The sequence below is a fragment of the Cricetulus griseus genome, chromosome 6, assembly GCF_003668045.3.
Source record: "Cricetulus griseus strain 17A/GY chromosome 6, alternate assembly CriGri-PICRH-1.0, whole genome shotgun sequence".
Taxonomy (NCBI): Eukaryota; Metazoa; Chordata; class Mammalia; order Rodentia; family Cricetidae; genus Cricetulus; species Cricetulus griseus.
The window spans coordinates 137,727,700-137,751,085 of NC_048599.1; the positions used below are offsets into that span (position 1 = coordinate 137,727,700).

At 54.5% G+C, this 23,386-nt stretch overlaps 3 protein-coding genes across 8 annotated transcripts in view; 1 reads left to right on the forward strand and 2 right to left on the reverse strand.

Annotated features, from left to right (window-relative positions):
* Gpsm1 (G protein signaling modulator 1) overlaps positions 1-8,135 on the forward strand; it is a 27,946-nt gene extending 19,811 nt beyond the window's left edge. For 2 of the 3 annotated variants that reach the window (XM_027422938.2, XM_027422942.2), the window contains 4 exons: positions 142-321; positions 4,482-4,638; positions 5,065-5,273; positions 6,688-8,135. In XM_027422938.2, the coding sequence (XP_027278739.1) occupies positions 142-321; positions 4,482-4,638; positions 5,065-5,273; positions 6,688-6,894 (753 nt within the window). In that variant the 3' untranslated portion in view covers positions 6,895-8,135. The other variant, XM_027422939.2, reaches the window with a different exon arrangement.
* Dnlz (DNL-type zinc finger) lies at positions 8,132-12,216 on the reverse strand. Of its 2 annotated transcripts, none has more exons than XM_027422947.2 (3): positions 11,896-12,212; positions 11,423-11,562; positions 8,132-10,437 (listed from the first exon to the last, which is right to left on the reverse strand). In XM_027422947.2, exons 1-3 carry the CDS (start codon positions 12,121-12,123, stop codon positions 10,284-10,286), a joined length of 522 nt encoding a protein of 173 aa, XP_027278748.1. In that variant the 5' UTR covers positions 12,124-12,212; the 3' UTR covers positions 8,132-10,283. The 2 variants fall into 2 exon arrangements, with proteins under 2 accessions (XP_027278748.1, XP_027278749.1); XM_027422948.2 differs by having other exon boundaries at positions 10,301-10,437; positions 11,423-11,566; positions 11,896-12,216.
* Positions 12,217-12,301: 85 nt separating this feature from the next.
* Card9 (caspase recruitment domain family member 9) lies at positions 12,302-23,108 on the reverse strand. Of its 3 annotated transcripts, XM_035446550.1 has the most exons (12): positions 20,080-23,108; positions 19,497-19,634; positions 18,420-18,724; positions 18,162-18,341; positions 17,934-18,077; positions 17,482-17,607; positions 15,845-16,036; positions 15,345-15,386; positions 14,874-14,922; positions 13,518-13,591; positions 12,599-12,699; positions 12,302-12,524 (listed from the first exon to the last, which is right to left on the reverse strand). In XM_035446550.1, exons 1-12 carry the CDS (start codon positions 20,261-20,263, stop codon positions 12,425-12,427), a joined length of 1,635 nt encoding a protein of 544 aa, XP_035302441.1. In that variant the 5' UTR covers positions 20,264-23,108; the 3' UTR covers positions 12,302-12,424. The 3 variants fall into 3 exon arrangements, with proteins under 3 accessions (XP_035302441.1, XP_035302440.1, XP_035302439.1); XM_035446549.1 differs by lacking the exons at positions 19,497-19,634; positions 20,080-23,108 and having other exon boundaries at positions 12,599-12,738; positions 18,420-19,300; XM_035446548.1 differs by lacking the exons at positions 19,497-19,634; positions 20,080-23,108 and having other exon boundaries at positions 12,599-12,738; positions 17,934-18,341; positions 18,420-19,300.
* Between the last annotated feature and the right edge of the window lie 278 nt (positions 23,109-23,386).

Below are 23,386 nucleotides of genomic sequence, written 5' to 3' on the forward strand. Positions count from 1 at the left end.
TACTTCCTTTTCCATCCTTCAGAGACTGAGTACCTACTGTGTGCATCCATAAAGGTGGGCAGGCAGCTGGGCCAACTCCTGAGAGGGGACTTTGGTTTCAAATTGCCTTAGCTCATGTCCAACCTGCCTTTCCCTCTCCAGGAGCAGAATGGAGACACCCACCACACAGGAGACTGGAGGGGGCCAGGCAGGGACTCACTCCCCCTCCCCATGAGGAGCAGGAAGTACCAGGAAGGGGTGGATACCACTGAGAGGAGACCACGGGAAGGCAGCCACTCTCCACTGGACAGCGCTGATGTAAGGGTACAGGTGCCTCGAACGGTAGGTGCCTCCTGACTCGAGGGGACAGTTGTGAACACTGAGTCCTGCCTTCCCTCTCTCTGCCCATCCAGCCTGGTAGCCTGGGGTGGGGGTGTCAAGGCTGAGCTGGTTACTCAGGGAGGCAGAGCTGTAAGCTGCTGGGCCCTCCATCTGGCCTTGTGCAGTCCAGGCACCCTGCGGACTCATAACTGTACCACAGGGAGCCCTCGTGGGCAGTCTAGGTTAGCCTTCCTGCAGACAGGCTCTGTCTCTGGCCCTCAGTTTCTACCTTTGTCACCAGTCTTCAGGTGAGCTCCCTCTGTGTCACAGGCCCTTTCTTTGCCTTTCTGGGACCCTCAAGACCTGGCTGTACAAGCTAAAGGAGCTGGGCTACACAGCCTACTCCAAGAATGCATTCTGCACCTTAAAATCTCCGGAGTGCCTGGGCACAGGCCCAAACTTGGGGATCCCAAGCAAGGGCTCCAATTTGGGAGATCTGCCTCAAGCCCAAGAAGTGGTACAGCCTGCAACTCCTCAATGTGTCTCAAGAGTCTAAGAGGCCTCCTGGGGAGTCTCCTAAAGTCTCCTAATTTGCAGAATGATGGCCCTGAGCTAAGTGATGTGAGGGGTGGCTGGAGATGATGGGATAGCCCCAAGCTTGCCCATGGGGGCAGTTCAGTGTGAGTGGGGGCACATGCTCCATCCCTGGTCTTGGGGAGTGGCATGATGTGGGGGCCCAGTTGTGCACAACTGTAGAGACAGGTGTGGAAGGGACATCTGCCCAGTGTTCCAACAGCTCTGGGCTTAGCATCCGGATCAAAGCTAGACTGGAGACCTTGTAGGGGGTTGGTGTGGCCCGGCAGGAACCCACAGCACAGCCTGGATGCTCAGATTTCCTGGGAGCACTCAACGTACCTGAGAGCACACAGAAATGGTAACACGGGTAGCTCAATGGCCAGTTACAAAACTGGTGGCCAGTGGGTGGAGGGGTGGGGCCTGCCAGGTCCAATAGGTGCCCACTGTGCCTGGGCAGTATCTGCAGACACTGGGAGCTGGTAGAGGTCCAGAGACAGAGTCTGTATTTAGACTTAGGAGTCTCTATGCAGGACACTGCATAGAGGTCCTGAGGTTCTTAGGAAGTAGCATACAACTCCCTCCTCCTGCCACAGACTCAGGCAGCCTGTGCTGCATAGGGGCCTTGGTTATTCTTAGCGCCTGGAGCCCACCTTTCCTGCCAGGGTGGCTGCCTTCAACCCCACTCCAGCCTACTTTATTCCCATCACAGGGAGGCTTTGGGGAAGGGAACACATAGCCTCTTATCCATGGGCTTAGAGGAAGGTTGTGGTAGAGCCAAGGGGCCACCCTGCCAATGTCAAGGGCTGCCTAGGCCAGAGTGGGAGTCCACCTAGGGTGGCCTCAGGAGCAAAGCTGAAGGAAGAGACTGCTTCTCCCAGGGGCCCAGATTTAGATTTAGCTTTGGAAGGAAGCCCAGGGGCCCAGGGGTTGGGTGGGAAAGGGCTTTCAAATAAGCTGTCCACCCCCACAGCCTTTAGTATGCCCACCCACAGGCCTCAAGGGGTGCGCTCTGTTGAGCTGGGGGGAGCCAGCTCATTGTTGAGAGAGGCGGGGAGGGTGGGAAGGAGGGAGGGAGGGAGGAAGGGAGGGAGAGGTGTGCTCACACACTCGTGAGCTACAGCAGTGAGGGTGGGTACTGGGAGAATCCAGCCTTATTAGTGTGTGTGTGTGTGTGTGTGTGTGTGTGTGTGTGTGTTCAAGCACTCAAGATCTGTAGCAGTGAGGGCGGGAACTGAGAGAGCCCAGCCTTCTCTCTGGCTCCTATTTAAGCATCTGGCGAACACTGTGGGTCCCAGCAGCGGCAGCGAGGAGACGCTTGGCACTTCGAGCAGGTGGTAGCGGCTGTGCCTGGCACCTTGGCATCCTGCCTGGGTTGCACGTGGCCTGGCGCCCATACAGCTCCTGATTGCTGCTGCTGGAGGGAGCCTGTGATCCTGTGTGAGTGTGGGTCGTTGGGCATGCAGGGACTTTGGTCAGCCAGGGTAGAGGTGGGCTAGGCCCTGTCTGTACACTTCTCTGGGACCTGGGCTTAAACTAAAGCAGTAGAGATTGCAGTCAGACCTCGAGAGGAACTCAGACCTTTGGGAAAGAGTCAGAGACTTTGGGCAGGGGACAGGGGAGACTTTCACAGTCCTCACAAGACTCTCTCAGAAATGGGATCGTGCTCCTGAGGGGTATGGGTATGGGGAGCCCACGTCTCTGTCCTGGATAATATCGTTCTTGACATCTCAGGAGTGAGGGCAAGAGGAGTCTCAGAACAAATCCAGATCCAAGCAGGGAAGACTGGAGCTCTGTGTGTGTGTGTGAGTGTGTGTGTGTGTGTGTGTGTGTGTGTGTGTGTGTGTGTGTGTGTGTGTGTGTGTGTGTGTGTGTGCAGTTGCTAAGCAGACCCTGTCTACAGTGCAGCTCGGACCCTGCAGGCATCCAGTCCTTCAGACACACCTGAGCAGCCCCCACTGGCCTTGAGGAGTGTGGGCTCAGCCAGGTGCTCATTGTCGTTCGGTTGGGGCTGTGTATGTTAGCTTTCCTTTTCTTTTGGCTCTGGTTTTTCTCCTGGCTCTGACAGTGTCAGGCTGCAGGACTTATTTAGGCCACAGAAGGACAAAGCCTGAAGGAGAGCAAGGTCAACCCGAGCACCCAGATCCAGTAGGGTCTCTTTTCTTTGCATGTGACTTCCCTGGCTACAGCTCCCATGACTGGGTCCACGTTGCCTACAGAGTCCCGAGTCGAGTCCTATGCTGGGGTTGTCCACCAGGTCTGCTTGTATCCAGATACTAGTTCTGTTCTTACTCTGTGTGACCTTGGGGAGGCCATACAACCTCTCTGTGCCTGTGCCTCTTTGTGCAGGGCAATCCGAGACATGGAAAGTACCTTATGGTAGGAATCTTCCTGCATTCAGAAGGCCATAGCTCTGCAGAACCAGGCCTTCACCGTCATTGCTTCCTTGCTGTTTGTGTGGACTTAAGTGGGCTAGGGGCAGGTTCCAGCTTCTTGCAGCAGGTGGATCTGGACCCGTATCCCATCCATTGCAAGGCTTCTGAGACCCAGCCTGCAGAGCAGGCCAAAGTCATACCCCTTGCCTCCAAGGATGTGTAAACTGAGTTTCGAATGGCATAGCCTGTCCCAGGCACCTGATGCTCAGGGTTCACAGACCCAAACCCTCCCTTTGGAAGTAGCCTCATGCACCCCCATGACTTGTCTGGACTCAGAACAGTCATCTCTGACCTAGGCCTTAGACTAGACCCCCAAACACACACACTCAACTACCCATACATTAGATCTTGCCAATCCAATCAGCTCAGGAATCTAGAGCCCAGTATGGACTCTGCAAAGTTCTTCCTCTCCAGGAAGGAACTTGGAGCAGTAGGCAGCTGTATTCCCACTCTCAACCCCTATGGAGGTCCAGCCCTTTCCCCTCACTCACCGGGGTCCTCCCCTCAGCTAGCTCACAGAGGACCTAGGGCAGTTAGTGTCTTCCCTTATACACCGGCCCTCACACAGCTGCTGTCTTCTGAGCTTGACACGAGTTTACAATCTTTTCATTGTGTGGCCTAAGCCCAGAAAGGCAAAAAGACCCTCATCTCCCACCTGGGTCTCCATGCCCTTGGTGAGAAAACCTATGGATCCTTCCATCATTGCAGACAGATTGGCTACTGAGGTCACATATCTTGTGGCAGTCCTGGCTCCATGCTTGCAGAGGCCTACTCACTGGACATTGGAGGGTGGCAGGATTGGGGGTCAGGCACAGATGTAACTCAGTATGACTGACAGGGCCCTCTGGGATGGAATGCAGGAGAATTCCTGAAGATGGTGGTTCCTGGCCTGGGTCAGCTTGGGGAAAGTCTACACTGAGATTGGGTAGAAGTGGCCAGGCTGAGGTAGCAACAAGACAGGGATGTAACTGAGGCTGGCTGTGAGGGGTGGCAGCCACAGAAGTGCTGACAGGAGACAGGCGGATTTGGGGGCATTATGTCAATGAGGGTGGTGCCCTGAGAGGGTCCTGAGACCTTGTCTTGGGAATGTGTGTGGTTAGGGTGGGCAGTCCTCCCATTGGTCTAGGAGGCTGGGGCAATGAGGGCTGAATTGGTACCTCCCTCCCCACCCAGGGTATTCCCAGGGCCCCATCTTCTGACGAGGAGTGCTTCTTCGACCTGCTGAGTAAGTTCCAGAGCAGTCGTATGGATGACCAGCGCTGCCCCCTGGAGGAAGGCCAGGCAGGAGCTGCCGAGGCCACAGCTGCCCCCGCCCTGGAGGAGAGGGCAGGTGAGTACAGAGCCCCTGTGAGCCCACCAGCCAGACCCAGCACTAATCATATGAGCCCCCAGCGAGCTAGTCCAGAGGGCAGGAGGGCCAGCTAAAGTGCCCCCATCACCCAGCGCTCGCTCCACACTTATCCCCAAAGCTGCATCCTGGGAAGTATGTAATTACCCCGCCTTGAAGAGCAGGCAGTGTCTATGCATCCCAGCTTTTGGGTGTGTGGGAGGCCAAAGCTTTCTCCTGTCAGTTTCTGAAGTCCTGAGAGGCAGGGGTGGGAGGCAGGGCAGGGGCAAAATGGTTAGGAGCAGCCCCAGGCATAGAAGGCTTTCTGGGGCCATATTCCCTTGGAGAGAGCTAGGCCAGTCCAAGATGCCAGCCAGTGTTCCCAGTGCCTGCCCTTTTCCAGACTCACCTTCTGTCTGCCCCTTACAGCTCAGCCCTCTGTGACAGCTTCACCACAGACTGAGGAGTTCTTTGACCTCATTGCCAGCTCTCAGAGCCGCCGGCTGGACGACCAGAGGGCTAGCGTGGGCAGCCTGCCTGGGCTACGTATCACTCTCAACAATGTGGGGCACCTCCGAGGCGACGGGGACCCCCAGGAGCCAGGGGATGAGTTTTTCAACATGCTTATCAAGTACCAGGTAGGCCTGCACACAGGAGACAATGGGTGGGGCCTCTTCTAGGCCAACCTTCTAATGGTCCTCTGCCTTTTGCAGTATAGACACACCCAGCAGACACACAGCAAGCTCTGGTCTCTCTGGTCTTGTTTGAGGCAGACATAGCAACAAGCTGGCACAGGTAGAGTCAGGGACCATGCACAGATGCTCAGGCCTGAAACCCTCCTCTGCCAAGGGGCCAAGCACCTTTTGAGGCAGCAACCTCAGCACACTTTGGTGCCTGAGTTCAGCCTGGGTTGCCAGGTCCCCAAATCCAGCAATGTCCACTCCAGCTTCCACATCTGGGCAGATGAAGCTGAGGGTTAAGTGGTATCCTGGAATTGGGAGGGAGAGAGAGCTGGGGTATTATCAGCTATCTGGAGGAATCAGGGCAGGAATAGCTCTGAAAAAGACCACACATCATGGGGCCGACAGGTAAGATGGAGTACCTAGGCTTCTGAAGACAGAACCTGGGTAGGACTACCTATGGATGGGCCTCACTATATGGGATGGGGAGAGGCAGGCGTGCTGCTGACCTGAGCCACCTACCCAAGGCCTGGCAGCACAGAGGGTAGGTGGTAGGTTCACTCTGCAGGCCAGCTGCCCTCCGACTGAAGCAGTGGTGGGGCTTGGTCAGATGCAGGAATGATGGGGGCCAGTACTCCACCTCTGCATCAGGCTAAGTTTCCAGATCAATGTTCATTCTCACAGAGGAGACAGAACCACAGCAGCATCCAGACAGCCTCCTCTAAGTCAGCTCCTCCTGAGAAGCCCTGCCCACTCCAATACTTGAGCCATCAGCTGCACCGGCTCCGGTTCCTTCTGCTCCCGGCCCTGAAGAAAAACCAACACCTTTCAGGCCCCCCAGCCTCCACATCAGGACAGGCAGAGCCTGTGGTGTCAGCTGATTGATCCAAAGGAGATCCTTGGCGGGTTTGGGGTTGGGGTGGTGGTGATGATTTCCAAACAACAGGCTCTGATCTATAGCCCCAGGCCCTCTGAGGGCAGTCCAGGGTTGTGCTAGGTTCCAGGGTAGTTTTAGGGTACAGTCCCTGTATCAGCAGGTCCCAGGAGTTGGCCTTAGGGCTGCCCAGTAGCTGCTGGCTTGTTCTACCCAGAATATATCATCCACCCCTTTCTGTTTGGTTGGCCAGCCACAGCTCTGGGGAGATGTCTTCAAGAGACATTGCTAGGGCAAGGCTGCTAACACTACCCTAGAACCAGGGAAGCAAGAGATGGCTGAAGCAAGTCCCCCTTGGAGTATTATACCACTCCTCCCAAGTCAGTGCTTCATGTTCTCATATTTTTCAAAAAGCCCATTGCCCACCCACTGCAAGGATAGGTCCTCCAAAGGCCTGAGAAATGCAAGACCATCAACCTACACTGTGTGTCTGCCCAGTCTTCCAGGATTGATGACCAGCGCTGCCCACCCCCCGATGTGCTGCCCCGAGGCCCCACCATGCCTGATGAGGATTTCTTCAGCCTTATCCAGAGAGTGCAGGCTAAGCGGATGGATGAGCAGCGTGTGGACCTTGCTGGGAGCCCTGAGCAGGAGGCCAGTGGGCTTCATGAGCCCCGGCAGCAGTGTCCACCAGGTGCCAGCTAAGGCCTAACCCTCCAGCCAGGCATGCCCTGCCCTGGACTCTGGGGATTCAGTTGTCCACAGTGGCCATGGCCCCTTGATAAGCCAAATCTTTCCAAGGCCATGATGGAAGGCCAGCTCAGCCCCTAACCTCTTCCCACTGAGCCAGATGGTGGGCACCCAGCCCTCAAGGAACCCCCATCCCAGGGTGGAGGGCTCAGGCTGGAGCTGCTATATGGGGGAGGGCATGCTTCTGTCCCCATAAGGCACGTAGCTTCCTGCAGGCCCTGCCCTGCCCTGTTCCAGGCCGGGCCTTCAGCATGTTGGCCCCAAGCCCCGGTGCTGTCCAGACCCTTCTCCCTCAAGCCCTGCCCTGCCAAATGTGAAATTCTGCCAACTCCCCCAAGCTTCCCAGGGGAGCCTCAAAGACTCTTCTGGGGGCTACAGTGGCATGGCATGTTCTGTCCCCCAGCTGGTCCTGGGATGGCTACGCAGGAGGTACACTCTGTATTCTGCCTCGCCTCCCCAGGGTAGGCCCTATCCTGGCCCTGTCTGTGCCCAACTCTGATGTGGGAGATTGGCAGCTGCAAAGTCCAGACACCCTGACCAAGTAGTCCCCAGCCTCACACTTGGCCTTTGAAGCAGGAGGGACAAGGCAAGCCTCCAAGCCAAAAACACGGGCAGGGGCTTGTCCTAGAGGACTTGTCCTGCTGGCTGGCAGTGGGTATTCATGAGGAATCTGCTCAGCTAGATCCTCTAGTCCCCTCAGTGAACATCCACCCAATTTTACTAGGGAAATGGTATCTTGGCTTTCTCATCAAGGGGTCCAGCTGCGATATCTGGGTTGGACACAGGGCACTATAGTTGGGGTGGGGATTCAGGCTGGACTGCTGGGGCATCCATGAGACAGACCTTTGGGGACTATGGTCCCAGCTCTTGCCTGCAGATCCTGCAGGTAGCCCTACTGGAGGGCTCTGTACAACCTTCTAACACAGGGTCTCTTACCCTGCAGCCTAGGAGAGAGCCAGGGTAAGGGAAACTGAAGGGCCAGCCCTGGGGATCCAACTTCTGAGAGGCAACAGCACCCCAAGGGCAGGAGCATATACCAGAGCACAGGGTCTCAGGCGGGACATAGCGGCCGCCTGCATACTTGAATGTACATGCGTATTTATTGCTCACACGTGTTTGCCATGTTATCCACGGGTTCTTTCCAGCCCAAGAGGTACGTTTTTGTTTTACCCAAAAATAAAAGTCTGCCAAGTGAGCGTGGCTTCTGTTTTAATTTGTGTCAGTCAGCCTTCCCAGGACATGGGGTTGGCTTCCCCAATGCAGTGTCTTCCAGCGTACAAGCCATTTGAGATCAGGAGCAATATGGCCCCGCTGTGTGTAGCAATGAGGGGCTGGGGCCAGGGCCTCAATCTCTGCATTCTCTGCTGTTCTCCATTGCCTTGGCTTTCCAGAGACAGGGAGCAGAAACCAGGGATGTCACTGTGCGTTGGTGAACACTGAGGACTGGCCCCTTCTGAGCAGTCTTACCTTGACTGGATTAGCTCCAGCCACAGGGCTTCCTTTATCTTAGCAGTTCATATTACTGAGACTAGATTATGCCAGTCCAAGCAACAGGAACTCAGAGGGCCTGGCTTGTCCTCAGTGTTCATGTGGTGAGCAGCATCCCATGGAACTCAAGTCCTAATGGGCCCTTTGGGGAGAGGCCTGACATAGGCCAAGGGAGGCAGAACATAAGCTAAGACCAGTAAAATATTCTAGAGAAGTCACTGGGAGTCTGGATCACTGTGATGGCTCTAGAGGCAGCCAAACTCTTTCAGGCAAGCTAGAATTGCTTAGGTGCTGTGAGGCCAACTTTGAAAGGAGCTGCCATGGGAAGGGAATATGGTGAGAGGGCCACACCATTGCACAGGAGTCACACTGAAAGCACTGAGCTGGCCAACAAGGATGTTGGGGTGGTACTTTACTAAAGACTCCCTGAGAGGGAGGAAGCAGTAGACCGCTTAACTAGCTAGTCGGAACAACTCCAAGCTGCCATATAATTGGGAACAGTGGCCCAGGGTGAATCTGCAGAACAGGGTAGGGATATGGACTGTACAATAATGGTCTGTGTGGAAGGTGAGGCTGAAAAGTGGAACCTCCCTGGAAGGAGGGCTCTGGAGCTCTAAGGCCCCAGATGGGGAGCAGCAGCATACAGAAGGCACACACAGAGGTAAGTCCAAACCATGGTCTGACTTCCCATCCAGAGGTCCCCTAGATCCAGCTCTGCATTAGCCATCAGGTATAGCCAGCTCTAGGCTTCCTCAAACTCAGGTCCAGACACTCATAGGCAACAGGGAAGCCTAGCCAGGCGCCACTGGCCTCCTGCACTTGAAGGCCCACAGCAACACAGTCCCCTCTGACCTCTGTGTCCTCCACAGGGAGCGGGCTGGAGTTGGGGGCTGGCTCTGCCTCTGGGACTATGACAGTCTGCACAAATGGCACAGGAGGCTCTGGGTGGGGATAATAGCAGGGTGTTTGCTGAGGGAAGGACAGGGGGTAATCAAGTGGAGGCTCAGACTGCAAGTGCACCCGGCCTCCCACGGCCTAAAGTGAACTGCTAATCACTAGCTGGGTCCCAGGAGACAGGGCGGCATTGTGTCACTGTCATACTCCACTCAGCTGTCCTCTCCACCATCCTGTCCCAGGTCTTTCCCTGCCAGATGGGCTGGTGATTAATGTTGAAGGTCACGGGGCCCAGAAACTCCTGCAAAAAGCCTGTCCTGGTCTTGCATCTGTTTGTTTTCCTAAACACAAGGACATCCTGAAGGCGTGTCAAACAAAGTTGGGAGATGAACCACACACCAAGGCAAGCATGATGTGGCCTTCATGACGGCCACACATCTCCTCTTAGGCCCCAACACAGGAAGAAGCATTGAGAGGTGCAGGCAGCTCATGGGGGCCTCTCCTTGGCTTCCTCTTCTTCCAAGCCTCTGAGCAGTATCCTACAGGTCTATGGCCACGCTGAGAAGCCTGTTCTGCTACAAAGCCATGCCTCAGGGTGGGCTTGACACTAGCTCACTCCTGCTAGCCAGGAGATAACAGGCAACATAGGAGGAAGTAGTAGAACTCTGAGGGACAGAAACTTGTGACTACAAGTCTAACTCAATCCCCAGCCCCAGCCTCACTGGGAGGAGGACTACCACAGACAGGGAGGAGGTGACTCCTCTGAAGAGGTGGGATGCTCGTGAGGCTGCAGTCCTAGAGCCACAGAGTTGTTCTGACTTCATAAAAGAAAAACAGGAGCCCAGGCCCAGCACCTGGAGGTGACAGCTGTTTACTGACAAGGAACAGGCCAGGCCTGAGAGGTTCCAAGTGGATGCAGTAACTTTTGGGGGGCTGGAGTCCACAGCCGCAGAGTGTACAAGTCAGTTCTGTTCAATCTTGCCGGGAAGGGTAGGATCCTCACCCCCTTCTGGGGCAGCAGGTGGTTCAGCAGCCTCCAGAATCAGTTCCAGGGCACCCTCGCCAGACACTCGGCGTACCTCCTCTCCTCTGGCTGCCAGGATCTCTTCGATGTTCCTGCAAGACAGGAAGGCAGCATTAGCTCCATACTGGGCTCCCTCAAGGGCCAGCTTGGATCTGGACCACTTGTCCCAGCACCTAGGTGACACCAGTACCTCACAGGTACTAATGTACCTTCACCAAATGTGTATTAGTAAGTGCCACCCGAGAAACCAGCAGACAGGGTGTCATCTCCGCTGCACAGTGTACCATCAGGGGCCTTGGCCCTGCCTCTCACCAGGTAGCCATCCCTGCAGTTCTGTTCTGTTTCTAGGTATCAGAGCTGAGATTTCTCTGTAGCACAGGTCCAACTGGTGAACACTAGAGACCTAAGGCCTGCATGCTTATCTCACAGGCTCTCCTCTGTGGCTCTGCCCATACTCCTGCCACTGAACCCTCCTCACAGGAGGACACTAGGAAGCCATTAGGCACATCCTCCAGACTGGCTCCTGGCACTCCCCCACTGTCCTCCCAAAAGTAGGTACGCCAACTGCAGGTCGGCACTCACTCCACAGTCTGACAACCCGTCCGTCTGCTCTGAGTTGGCAGAGGACAAAAGTCCTTCATTAGAAAGTGAAAGGGCCCAGCTGGAGAGATGGTTCAAAGGTTAAGAGCACCGACTGCTCTTCCAAAGGTCCTGAGTTCAATTCCCAGCAACCACATGGTGCCATCCTCTATGAGATCTGGTGCCCTCTTCTGGTGTGCAGATATACATGGAAGCAGAATGTTGTATGCATAATCAATAAATAAAATCTTTAAAAGAAAGTGAAAAGGCCATTGAACAGATTAGAGGTCAGGCAGTGACAGGCAGAGCCATAGAACTAGACTGAGATGTCTAGAGATATGGTTTGCCACATCTGGGGGCTATCCATGCTTTATCCGAAGTTCAAAATCAACAGTTTCTAGATCCACATGAAGCTGGGCTGTCCAGGTAGAGGGGTCTTGAGCCGGTTCATAAAGAGCCACAATCCTACAGCCTCCTACCCCTCCCAGCTGGACTCACCTCTTCCCCTTCAGGTCAGAGAACCAGCCTAGGTTGTCAGCGATGATGTGGTGGTTCTGGCAGCCAGGGCAGGTGACAATGACCACACCGTGGTGGTAGGCCAACTTTGAGATGCTCTTGGATGACCGAGTACCACAGACCTAGCTGGGTGAGAGAGGTGGTCAGGCTAGGTACACACAGGAAAGCCCCTCAGGCTGACTCCACCCTGAGGGACAGCCCCAACTCTTTCCCAGATGGTCCCACCTAGGAGAAATCCCAGTCACTTTCTCCCTAGAACGACAACCTTACTCATCACTCAGAAGGTCCTGTCCCTCAAAGATAGCTTCACCCCTTCTCAGCCCTCTCGTGGAAGACCCCGCCCCCTCCCTGGCCGAGGGTTACTTCCATCCCTTCTCCCAGAACCTCATTCCTTCCCGAAGTCAACCAGCCCCTTTAGAAGTCGACCAGCGCCAGGTTCTGCCGACCGCGCCCACCTTGCAGGTGTAGACGAGCTGGTAGCGGTCCGCCTCCACGCGCCCCAGCGCTGCCACAGGCCCTGATCCCTGCGCGGTGCTCGAGCTACGCCAGCCCCAGGCCCAGCCCCGTCGTCTCTCCGCGGTCCTCAGGCGAGCCTCTGAATCCCAGAGCCGCCCCGGGCCGGGATTCCGGGTCCGCACACTACGCAGGAGTATGGGCACGCGGCTCAGAGCTGTCCGCAACATCCTGCCCGAAGTCCTGGGCCGCCCCTTCTTGCACCGCCCCGTACGACTGAGGCCGCATCGGCCATCTTGGAAACGGGCGCCGTGGCCGGAAGCGGCCCTCTCCGGCTTCTGTCGCCGCCGGCGCGCTGCCCTCTGTCGCCCCCTGGCGTCCCCCCAAGTGCATACCCTCCTAACAGGCTCGGCTTGGTGGTCACTTTATTTAGTTGTATTTTCCAATACGTGTACAACGCATGTGTAGCGTACAGTAAAAAATGCAGCACCCCTTCACAATTACACAGACGCTCAGCCTCGGCGCGGGCTGCTAGGAGCCCTCGGTGTCGGTGTTGTCGCTGCCTGTGGTGTTCTCGCGGTCCCCCTCGTCCTGTCGCCAGCTGTTCTGAGCCTTGCGGAGCGCCCGCTTCCTGTGGGACCGCAGTGTGAGCAGGTACACGCAGGTGTCCCACCCTCCTAGGCCGTCCTGCCCGCCGCCCCACACCTGCGGTAGTTCTCGAAGCTCTCCTTGAGACGCCGCCGCTCTTTCTCCGGGGGCTCGCTGCTGCTGGGCCCAGTGCCTTGCACAAGGAACGGTGCTGGCAGCTGGACACCGTGGACCTTCCCAAGGCTGCCCTGGGACTCCTGAAAGAGTGAAACTGAGCCAGCTGGCAGAATGCCTGATGGACTCCCAAGATGAGCGAGCATCTGGCTGACTGGATGACTTCTTTGTTGAGGAATATTACTTTAACTATGTAAAGGTGTGTTACGTTTCTTTATGTTGCAGGATATTACTTTATGTAAAGTTAAGTTGTTTTTTTGTCTATGCTTTATTTGTTTAATTATGTGTTGCTCTTTTACCTTGCCTACCTAAGGCACCTAAATGGTCTAATGAAAAGCTAGACAGAAGAGGGATAGGTGGGGCTAGTATTCAGAGAGAATAAGTAGTAGGTGGAACCCAGGCTTGAGAGAGAAGAGAATGGGTGAGAAAGACCAGACAGACAGACACAGAGGAAGCAGGAAAAGTAGGACATGCAGAATGAAAGGCAAAAAGCCCCGAGGCAAAACATAGATGAAGAGAAACAGGTTGAATTAAGTTATAAGACCTAGTAGGACAAGAATAAGGCTGAACATTGATAACTAATAAGTTTCCACATCATTTGGGATCTGGTTAGCCACCCAGAGAAAGCCTGATACACTTCTTTTGCTGCATGGGGGTCCTTTCATGTTGCTCCCACCCCATCCAACCACCATACATCTAGAGGTCTGTCCAAGAAGGGGGGTCTCCACTTCATGTACCAAACACTACCCAAACATTATATCACATGCATGCACCTTGTGATCCCTAGTTGTCCAGGGGTACAGGTGGAGTCACCTTCCTCCCCTTGAGTCACCAAGGTTCTGGGGGCCCCAGTCAGCCTTACATGGGTTTGTGAAAGCTGCTCCTTGCTCTGAGCCACGAAGGGCTGCTCTGGGCTCTCCCTGTCTGCCAGGACACCTGAAAGGAAGAGCTGTGTGTTGGGGGGAGGCATTTGGCATGGCCACCACCTCCCTCTGCTAACAGCCCCACTAGCACTAGTCCTTATGAGCTGGGATCCTCAGGCAAGTCCAGTGGAGACTGCATTTCCTAAGACAGGGACAGGCTGAGCCAGCTTTTGGCTGCCAGGAGTACTCAACAGGGCTCCTACCATCACTCACCCACCCACACCTTTCAAGTTGACTGTCACCAAACATACAAGGGTGGATGGGTAGGAAAGACTCTTGGTCTCCAGGACAGTTTGCTCATGCATGTCCCAGGCCATGTTCCTGTTGGCTTGGCAACAGGAACATCTCCTTTATGTGCCTAGTGGTGATCTCAGGACCTCTGGAGGTGAGAGCAAGTACACTATATTAGTTAGACCAGACTAGGTGGGAAGAGCACGGCTCAAGTCTCCAGGTAGGTGTCCAGGGAGGGCTATGAACCTCAAGAAACAGTTATACCTCAAGAAACAGTTATACTCAGAGTACGAGAGCAACCAGCAGACCTATCCCCTACCCCTCTCATTTTCATGAACTCCTGGCATGCTTTTCAGGGAGCTGGCTGTTCTTGGGTTCTCCTCCTTTTGTGCCCACATGGAGCTCAGTGGCCTCAACTTGGTTCCTGGGGGCTACAGTGGGTGAGCCACCTCTACACTTCTCCATCCGCACCACTTGTTCCCCTTTTGCCTTTGGTTAAAGCCCGGGGTGGAGGAAGTCTGTCTAACTTCTCACGAAAGCTCTCAGGATTCCTCCTCCCTGTACCAGACCCCCACCTCCTACCTCCAGCTACTTCAGGACAGTGTTCTCACCAGCTCCCCCAACTGTCACCCCCAGGACTAATGAGCCAACACTCAGATCAGAGGAGAGTCCTGTTTGGCAGCCTGCTACTGTGGATAGCATACCCCTATCTCCTTGCTTGCTGCTCTGTCCATAGCACCATCTCTTACTTCCTCACTGAGCACACCTGGATACTGGCTAGTATATCCCTCTGCCCTCTGAGCCACAGACCCTGAGACCTAAGCCCCATGTTCAAATCAGATTCCTTATTCTCTGGGTGTGTTAGCCTAAAAATTTAGCCCTTCACCACTGCCATTCCGTGCCTCAGTTCTTCCGTCCCTGGAGTGGTGACTACTGAGACAGAGTAAGTCACACAACTCTGTGTGCTAAGGATGGGCCAGGGCTCTGGGAGGCCAGGAGACTACAGCCCAGGTGCCTTAGGGGTAGGGGAGGTTCTGGAAGAGCATGGTACCCCCCCTCCTCACCTTTGTCTGAGAGCTGGGCATCCTCCTCCAGATCCTGAGGCAGTGAGAGCTTCCAGACAGAGACATGCCACCCAGTTAGGCCATGGTACAAGCCACCATTGTCCTTCCAGTGGCCGACCCCACTGCCCACTTGACTTTAGCTTCTCAGTTGGTACAGCCATCACTGTCACCCCTCTGCACAGAGATCCTCAGAGACTCAGTGCCAGCCAGGCCAACGGTCAAAGGGAACCCTAGCATAAAGTTCCTGTCCTAAGAGGCCAGGCTGTGGGCATTGGATGGTGCCTCACTTTGCTCACAAACAAAGGCCTCAGAATTTGGTCAGCACTCTTCCCTGTATCCAACCCAAAAGGAGAGAGAAGGGACAGCCCAGTTCAGGTGAACAGGACCATGTGGGAGATGAGTGTGGGGTCAGAGGGAGGTTGCAGGCCTGGAAGAGGCCCACTCTGTGCCCACCCATTGGATCACACTCACCTCCTGGGAGTTCCTGGGTGAAGTGTCCTCCAGGTCAGAGCTCTGTAGCCACAGAAAAGGGAATTGGTCAGTGGGCTACAGGGTTCTAAGCACCTGGGCAGGGGGTGTGCAAGGCATGGTGAGGGCTCCATCCTCTAGGCAGGCCCTGCATGCTCAGTCATGCCCGTACGTCTCTTCAGGACCCTGCCCAAAACATCTGTCTTTCTTAATTCTACTCTACTAAGCCACCTGAATGATCAAGGCCGCTGTCCTATGTGCTGACTGGACCTTGAGTTACATATATGTCTATCACTGACATGAGGAGCTCCAAAGAGGAAAAAGAACTCAGGAAGGCCCAGGCATTTTTTGGAAGCCACAAGCAGGTCACCAGCCGTGCCAGGTTAGGAATGGGGATGCCCCTAGGCTGCATGATCCCTCTTGGAATCTTGCCCTGACCCCATGTCCTCCCCAGTTCCCTCACTTCCCAGACCGCCCAAGATACAGCAGACAGGGAGACCTACCAGGATGAGCATGTCCAGCTGCTGCTGCTTGAGTCTGCCCTCGGCGGCCACTAACCGGCCCTCACTCTGGAACAACTGCAGCTGCAACTCGTCTGCCTTCTCACTCAGCTCTCGAACCTGCTTTCGAAGCTCGTCTTTGTCCTGAAAGCTCTGGGCACACTGTGCATGCAGCTCTTCCCTCGAGGCCATAGCCTGTAGGGACAAGAGAGGGCACACCCTCATTAAGAGACCTGGTTAGTGGTGCTCTTGGCTTTTATTTGGCAGTACAAACGGCAGCCTCTACTAAAGGTCCTGACTGGATGTTTGCCACCCTGTTGTGCAGTTGGAGTTGCTGAACTGGAGGGGTTCTCAAAGCAGTCGGGGCTCTCAGTACAGAAGAACAGACACTGGGTGGGGCAACACATACCCAGCATCCTTGCATTTGGGAGGCAGAAGCAGGATCAGTAGTTCAAGGTCGTCTTTGGACATACTTTGAGTCAAGGCTACATAAGACACTGTCTCAGAACAATCAAAAATAAATAAAATTAATTTAAAAAGAAAAACTCCAAAAAGAAGCAGCTGAAATGACCATGGCCAACACTCAAGATAGTTCCTAGGGAAGTCCAACCAAGAAGTCAAACATCCCTAGTCAGTATGTGTCTCTGTCCCACCCATGTGGCATGTTTTCAAGTTCTGGATGCATCTTGACATCAAGAATATGATCACTGGGCGGTGGTGGCACACGCCTTTAATCCCACCACTGGGGAGGCAGAGGCAGGCGGATCTCTGTGAGTTGGAGGCCAGCCTGGTCTACAAAGTGAGTTCCAGGACAGCCAAGATGACACAGAGAAACACTGTCTCAAAAAAACAAAAAACAAACAAAGAACATGATTGATGGCTGTTCTTAAAATGAATACCATGCTTCTTCTTTTGTTTCCTGGGAGACAGTTTCATTCATTTCCCAAACTGGCCTAAAATTTACTATGTATCTGAGGATGGCCTTGAATTTTTGATCCTCCTGACTCTACCTCCAAAGCCTGGAATTACAGGCATGTGCCACCAAAGTTGGCTCAGTTGCTACTACTTTTTGTTGTTTTTGGTTTTTTGAGACCGGGTCTACCATTGTAGCCCAAACTGGCTTGGAACTCACTGTGTAATCCAGGCTGGCCTTGAATTCACAGTAGTTATTTTGTTTCAACCTCCAAATGCTGGGAGTACAGGTATGAGCTACCACTACTACTACTGCTGCCTATTCCAGGGGGTTACCACCAGCTCTTCTACCCAATACTGTGGCCTCCACCTCCCACCTGTGTAGCTAGCAACTTCCTCTCCTCTATTGAAGTTTCCAACCCTGACCTTCCCCTAACCAGCACAGGCGCCACTGGGACTCCCCTGCTACACTGGCCCTTCCTGTGAGAGAGGCAGATGTTCCTGTCTTTGTACAAGAGGCTCCAGGTTCTATCTTTCAACATTGCCAAGTTACCTCAGGCATAAATAGATAGGTAGGTAGGTAGATAGATAGATAGATAGATAGATAGATAGATAGATAGATAGATAGATAGATAAAGTAATGAGTTGACCACAGCTTCAAAAGCCTCTACACCGGCACCCAAACACTCCTCTCATTCTCATCTTCTGAACACAAATGCAACACCTACCTGGTCCCGCTCAATGGAGACTTCCTCCATCTGCTGCAGGATAGCCTCGATCCGGTCCTTGTACATCTTGGCATCCTTACGCAAGGCCAGGCACTGCAGCTCGAACATCTCCCTTTCCTCCACGCACTACAGGAAGCACCACTCAGCCTCACCCACTCTCCACTGCTCACCTGGCCCTGGGCTGGACTCAGGCAACACCTTCAGAGCACTCAAGATCGGGCTAGCCGGGATGATGGGAAGGGCACTGCAGTCCCAGGCCACAGCAGGCTTGCCTGGTCTGAGACCATGGCCTCAGCCACCACCGATCACACGGTAAACTGAAAGGATGACCCTAGCTGTGGACATGACACCACTGTGCACCAGGAATTGGTGAAGGGGAGACAGTGAGTTACATTCCAGACCCTGCCTTCCAGATACCCAGTGGGTACTGCTTGCCTGCCCTGCCCTCTCACCCGGGTCCGGAGGGCCTCAGCTTGGCGGAGGTCCTTGCGTAGGGAGAAGATGGTGTTGGCCTGCTCTTGGTGCTCCTGCAGTGCCTGGCGCCAGTCCTCCTGCAGCACTTGAATGTAGGGGCTGTTCCTGTCTAGCTTGCCCTCCTGGAGGTGGCAAAGGGCAACAAGCCTGGCCATTGCAGTTGTACCATCTGGTGTGCCCCTGGTGTGCACTGCTGGTAGCCCTACCTGTACAGAGACCTCCAGCTCCTGCACCCGGGCCTGCAGCAAGTCCTTTTCCTGCTGCAGCTCCCACATCAGCTCCTGGCTGGGCCGCTGCTCCATAGCATGCCTGAGCTTCAGGGTGTGTTTTCGCTCCACCTTGCAATCATCCTCTGCCTTCATGAGGCTGTGCCTGAGCCGGTCCACCTGTGGGTGGTCCAGTCAGCAGCAGCCTCCTCCAGACACCCCCACCCCCACCCCCCTGCTGGTGGGACAAGCGATCACCTCGAGCTGCAGGTCCCGGTTCCGCATGAGCGCTGAGCCCTTCTCTTCACTCAGATGTGCTAGGCGCATGGCCAGGTCATAGTTCTCATCCTTGCAGCGCTTCAGCTCTCGGCTGCTCAGCTCACACTCTTCCTTGAGCCGCTGCACACGCTCCTGGTGCTTGCGCAGGAGGCTGTCCTTTACCCGAAGCTCCTTGATGAAGTCGTCCTTGGAGCTCAGAAGTGCCGTCAGGTCCTGAACCTTCTTCTGCAGCTTCATGACCTCTGTCATCAGCAGCTGCGTCAGGCCTGACTCCCCTGATGCATCTGGGGACCATGCAGTGTCAGATGGAGCCTGTGGCTGTCACCTGCAGACCCTGTGCTTGTCCTTGTCCAGAAGTATGTGCTTGAAGACCAGCAGTTTGAGGGGCAGAGGGAGCACTACTGGTCTTCCACAGAGAGAAAGCTGGTGGGAAGGCTCCCTGGGGACTGTTCACCAGGCCCAGTCTGCCTTGCTGCCCCTCACATATGAACTGACTGAGATTCTAACTTATCACATGCCAGGACTCCAGCTGGCCCTCTCTCTCTCTCTCTCTCTCTCTCTCTCTTTTTCTCTCTCTTTTCCCTGAGAAAAGGTCTCACTATGTAGTCCAGGGTGGCCTCTAACTCAGAGATCTGCCTGCTTCTCCCTGGGATTAAAGGTGTGTGCCAGCATGCCTGGCCCTCTGTCTACCTTTATAAAGATCTTTATGAGATGAATGATAGGGATGTGGACTGATAGGGATGTGGCTATTCCATCAGTTCACCTCTGTCCCCTCTAGAAACTGTGGGATTCTGTCCTTAGGTGGTAACTGGGCCCCATGGAATTAATACTTTATAGAGGGGTCACCTCTTCTTAGTGGATGTTCTTAGGATGGGAGTAGGAAAGGCAGAGAAGGGAGCCCTGACCCTGAGCACCTGAGAGTAGTCACTGGTACCACTACTCTGATATGTACCACAGGGCTTGTATTAGACTCATTCATTCTGATGTAATCACAGAAGCCAGGACCTGGTGGCACCTGACTGCACTCACAGCACCCACCCACTCTGTGCCTCTCACCAATGATCATGGAGAAGACTCGTGCTGGCTCCTTGCCCGTGACTTTCCTGTATAATTGAGGGTAATAGAGTTCCAGACTCTCAAGGAAGGCTACATAGCCCTTGTGGCCTGTCCGCTGCAGGATGTCCAGTAGCACACCTACAGATGGAAGAGACAGAGTTGAGGCCAAGGTCTGGGTATGTAGAAGCTCTGGGGCCCAGGTGGGACAGTGGATGACTGCTCTGAGTAGAGGTGCCAAGCTGTGGACCCCCAGCCCTCGTTTCTGGGCCCTTCCTAGCAGAGGGATCTGGGGCATTGCATAAGGCACCCTGCAGGTCTCAGTCAAGGCAGAGTAAGGTGCTGCCTTCACTCTTGTGGCTCTCTCACAGCCTGAACAATGGTAGGAACTCCCCTTCCCTCCTCTGGGTAGCAGCAGGTAGGCATGATGAGAGGAGAGAAGGCTCTCATGCATACATCCTAGGTGTAGATGGAGCTGGGTGGGGACAAGGCCAGGGCGGCACAGCATGTAGCAGCCTCTGGCCAGGTGTCTGTGGGGACCATGAGGGACTAGGGACAGCCCTGCTGGTGTGGGAGCAGCCCTCACCCACTTTCCGCTTGCGAATGACCAGGTTGGGGTCACTGAGCACCTGCTCCTCATCATCGGGGTTCAGGACTTTGCACTGGCGCAGATAGGGTGTGATTCGTGAGGGGTCAATAACAGAGATGAGCTTCACCCGGAAGCTCTCCAGGGCACTCCAGCACTCGTCATCATTTTCATAGTCTGACATGTCCTCTGTAGTCTGTGGTCACAGTCAGGGGAGAGCAGCTCAGGAAGTGCCCACCTTCTGTTCTCTACTGGGTCTGGAGCAGTCAGCCTACAATAGGACCCAGGCCTGTGAGTGCCAGAACAGGGCTTTGGGCAAGGACACAAGGGACTCATTCTGGAGAAATTTGAGGGGTCAACCTCATCTTTGTTCCACAGATTCTGAGGGATAGCAGAGGTGCACTGATAGCCCCTCCTAGTGCCACCCTGCCAAGCTCATCTTCCCCAAGCAACTGCCCCTCTGTTACCTCAAACTTTCTTCCTGAGTCACCTGGATATGTCAGGGAAAGGGCAGGTTGGGGTCTAAGAGAACACTCCTTGTACAATGGCCCTTCTTTGGCTTCTGCCCTTTACCCTAAAGTGCTCTTGAACCTCCTGAAGGTAGATGAATGTAGGGAGCTTTTGCCCCTAGTAGCCATCCTACACGGCACCTTCTTGGGTGGCACGGGCTCTGGCGGGCCCGTGTCCAGATTGTGGCCGAGAGGCTGGTTGGCTGGAGGCTTTCTCACTCTGCCAGGGAGCCAGTCCTATGTGTGACTTCCTCATTCTCTGACAGGCCCCATGTCCTTCAAGCCTTCCGTTGTAGCCAGACAGTGATGCAACAGCCCTCTGGCAGCTGCCTGTGACATGGTGCTATTCTGGGAGGGCAAGTGAGGGTTGGCCATAGGAGCATGTCTCATCTCCCTGCCAGGCTGGGGTACCCTGGAAAGGCAGGCAATGTCATTCACAGTCTCCAGACATCTGCTATGACTCCCCTCCAGGTTTTCAGGAGCTGGGCACCAGGAAACCCTGTGCTTTTCTGCTCCAGATGAGTTCTGGCCTCTGGCCACATGCTGGGGATCAATCAGGCCAGTTGTTGACAGGGGTATTACTCATGTGGGACTACCCACTGCTTCTACCTGTGGACAGGTGGAGTCTCAGTGAGTGGCTTCAGTGACTCTTGGGCTGAGTTAAAGTAGCCATAGAAGGCCCCTAGCCCAGTCTCCAGCCCTTTAAGAATGCTGGGACCCTGACCAGAGAAGCTGCATCCCTAGGTCTAGACACGGCCATGGCAGGCTTATTCTTCAGAAGCACTTCTCAGTTCCCTGCTGTACCTTCTTGTTGATCCAGTGGACATTTTTCAGAACCTTGAACCAATTGCCTGCCATTCCAGCCCCATTGCCACACAGTCCCAGCCCTGGAGGACTATGCTGCAATGAACAAAGATTAGTCAGATGAAAAGATGAGAATGAAGGCCACCTGACTGTAGGTGCTGACTGACTGCTGCTCTGGGGTACTTGCTCCAGGATCCCCAGAGTCACCACAGGCTTCCACCCACCTTCCAGGAAGGGTATGTTAGCTGAACTTACCTCAGGGTCTTGTGAGAGCCACCTGCCAGCTGGAGGCTGCCTGGGCTATGAGCACACCAGAAACCTGGGTCTCTGGGAGTGTGGAGATGCTCCTTGACTGGAGAAGGGTGGAGCCATGAGGGAGGCTGTGCACTTCCTGATGTGCTCTGGCTGACGCCACAGGCCATCCAGTCCTCCCACAGGACAGCCCTTGCTGGTCTACCTTCTGATTGGCCCAACAAGGAATAGAACAGAGGGAAGTAGAAGTGCTCTGGGAACAAAGGAACCCTCCCTGTCTACCCATAAGCCTAGGACTAGGGGCCTGGAGGACAGAGAATCTGAACATCTGGCACTGTGGATGGGTGGTCCAAGGCCCTTCTGCATCCGGGCTTCTGAAAGCTGCTTTTCTAGCATGGAACTGTGTCTCATAACCTCACCTACCAACTAGGGACAGTGGTACAGGGTAGGTGAAGCAGAACACGGTCAAGATTACAGGGTAAAGGTTTTAGCCATAACCCTGAGCTCACAGGCTCTGGCCACACCAAAGCTGACAGCCCACAGCTGAGCTCCACTCCGTAGAGATACAGTGCCCTTCATATCCATCTTTAGAGCATTCCCACCTTGTGTTTCCCTCTCCTCCAGGCCATGGAGGAGAGCTAATCCAGGAGTGGCAGAGCCAGTCTAGGCACCAGAACAAAGCTTGGTCAAAATCCACAGGCTATAGGCAGTTAGAGTCCTCTATGCCTGAGATGGGTGTGGGGACCTGCCAGCCCTGCCCAGCCAGTGTAGCTGTTTGACAGGTGCTGCTGCCTGGCCTCCTGGATGGAGTTGAGGCAAAAGCTCCCAGTGCTGTGGTGGGAAGGGTAGGAAGCTTATACAGAGCAGAGCCCCAGCTGGCCCCTTCCTTTGCAGCTTTCTACCCTTCTGCTGGCTCCTGTGGGGACAGTGGCCCAGAACTCTCAGAAGCAGGCAGTTAGGAGTCCTCGTTGGTTTTTGGGAGCCACACTGCTAGGGATTGTGCTTTGCTTGGGTTTTCAAGATGGCTGACGGGTTCATGGCCTTGCAGTCATTCCAGGAAAGCCAGCACCAGGCCTTCAAGGCCCTGTCCCCAAATAGTAAAAACACAGATCATGGTGTCTTCTTAAAGTGTTAATACAAATGACAAGCTCTCAGCCATAGAGCTGAGGTAGAAACCAATAGCACCAAGATACTTGAAAACCCCCGAATATTCCAGAATGAAGAAATCTAATGTGGAGGTTAGAGGGAGCCACTAAAAAGGCTGGACCCTGGATGCACGTGCCTGATCAGCTGGCAACCACAGCTGGTAGTTTGTGAATGATGAGCCACCTGCTGGATTAAAGGGTGACCACCTGTTGACAGCTGGTACAAGCACCAGGACCAGGTTGGTCACATTTACCCTTTTTCTCTGAGTTGGAAATTTCCCACAACAGAGGATAAAACCCATGTAAGAGGCCAGGCGGTGGTGGCGCACGCCTTTAATCCTAGCACTCGGGAGGCAGAGGCTGGCGGATCTCTGTGAGTTTGAGACCAGCCTGGTCTACAGAGGGAGTTCCAGGACAGCCTCCAATGCTACAGAGAAATCCTGTCTCGAAAAACCAATAAACAAACAAACAAACAAACAAAAAAACATGTAAGAACCAAATCCTGTAGAGTCAAGGGTTCTGGGACTCCCAGAGAATCTGGTGTCATAATAGTGACTAAGGGAGAGGCAAGCCCCAGTTGGGCCTTAGTTCCATGCC

Bases quoted from the DNA above. Each gene is read 5' to 3' on its own strand.
- Dnlz (XM_027422947.2), bottom strand. From the start codon at position 12,123: ATGTTGCGGACAGCTCTGAGCCGCGTGCCCATACTCCTGCGTAGTGTG. The intron at 11,563-11,895 runs GTGGGCGCGGTC...TCACCCAGCTAG, and splicing joins AGCTCGTCTACACCTGCAAG to GTCTGTGGTACTCGGTCATC. The intron at 10,438-11,422 runs GTGAGTCCAGCT...CCTGTCTTGCAG, and splicing joins TCTGACCTGAAGGGGAAGAG to GAACATCGAAGAGATCCTGG.
- Card9 (XM_035446550.1), bottom strand. From the start codon at position 20,263: ATGTCAGACTATGAAAATGATGACGAGTGCTGGAGTGCCCTGGAGAGC. The intron at 16,037-17,481 runs GTAGGTGTTGCA...TTGTCCCTACAG, and splicing joins TCTCCATTGAGCGGGACCAG to GCTATGGCCTCGAGGGAAGA. The intron at 13,592-14,873 runs GTGAGGAGGGGG...TCTTCCTTTCAG, and splicing joins TGCCCAGCTCTCAGACAAAG to GTGTCCTGGCAGACAGGGAG.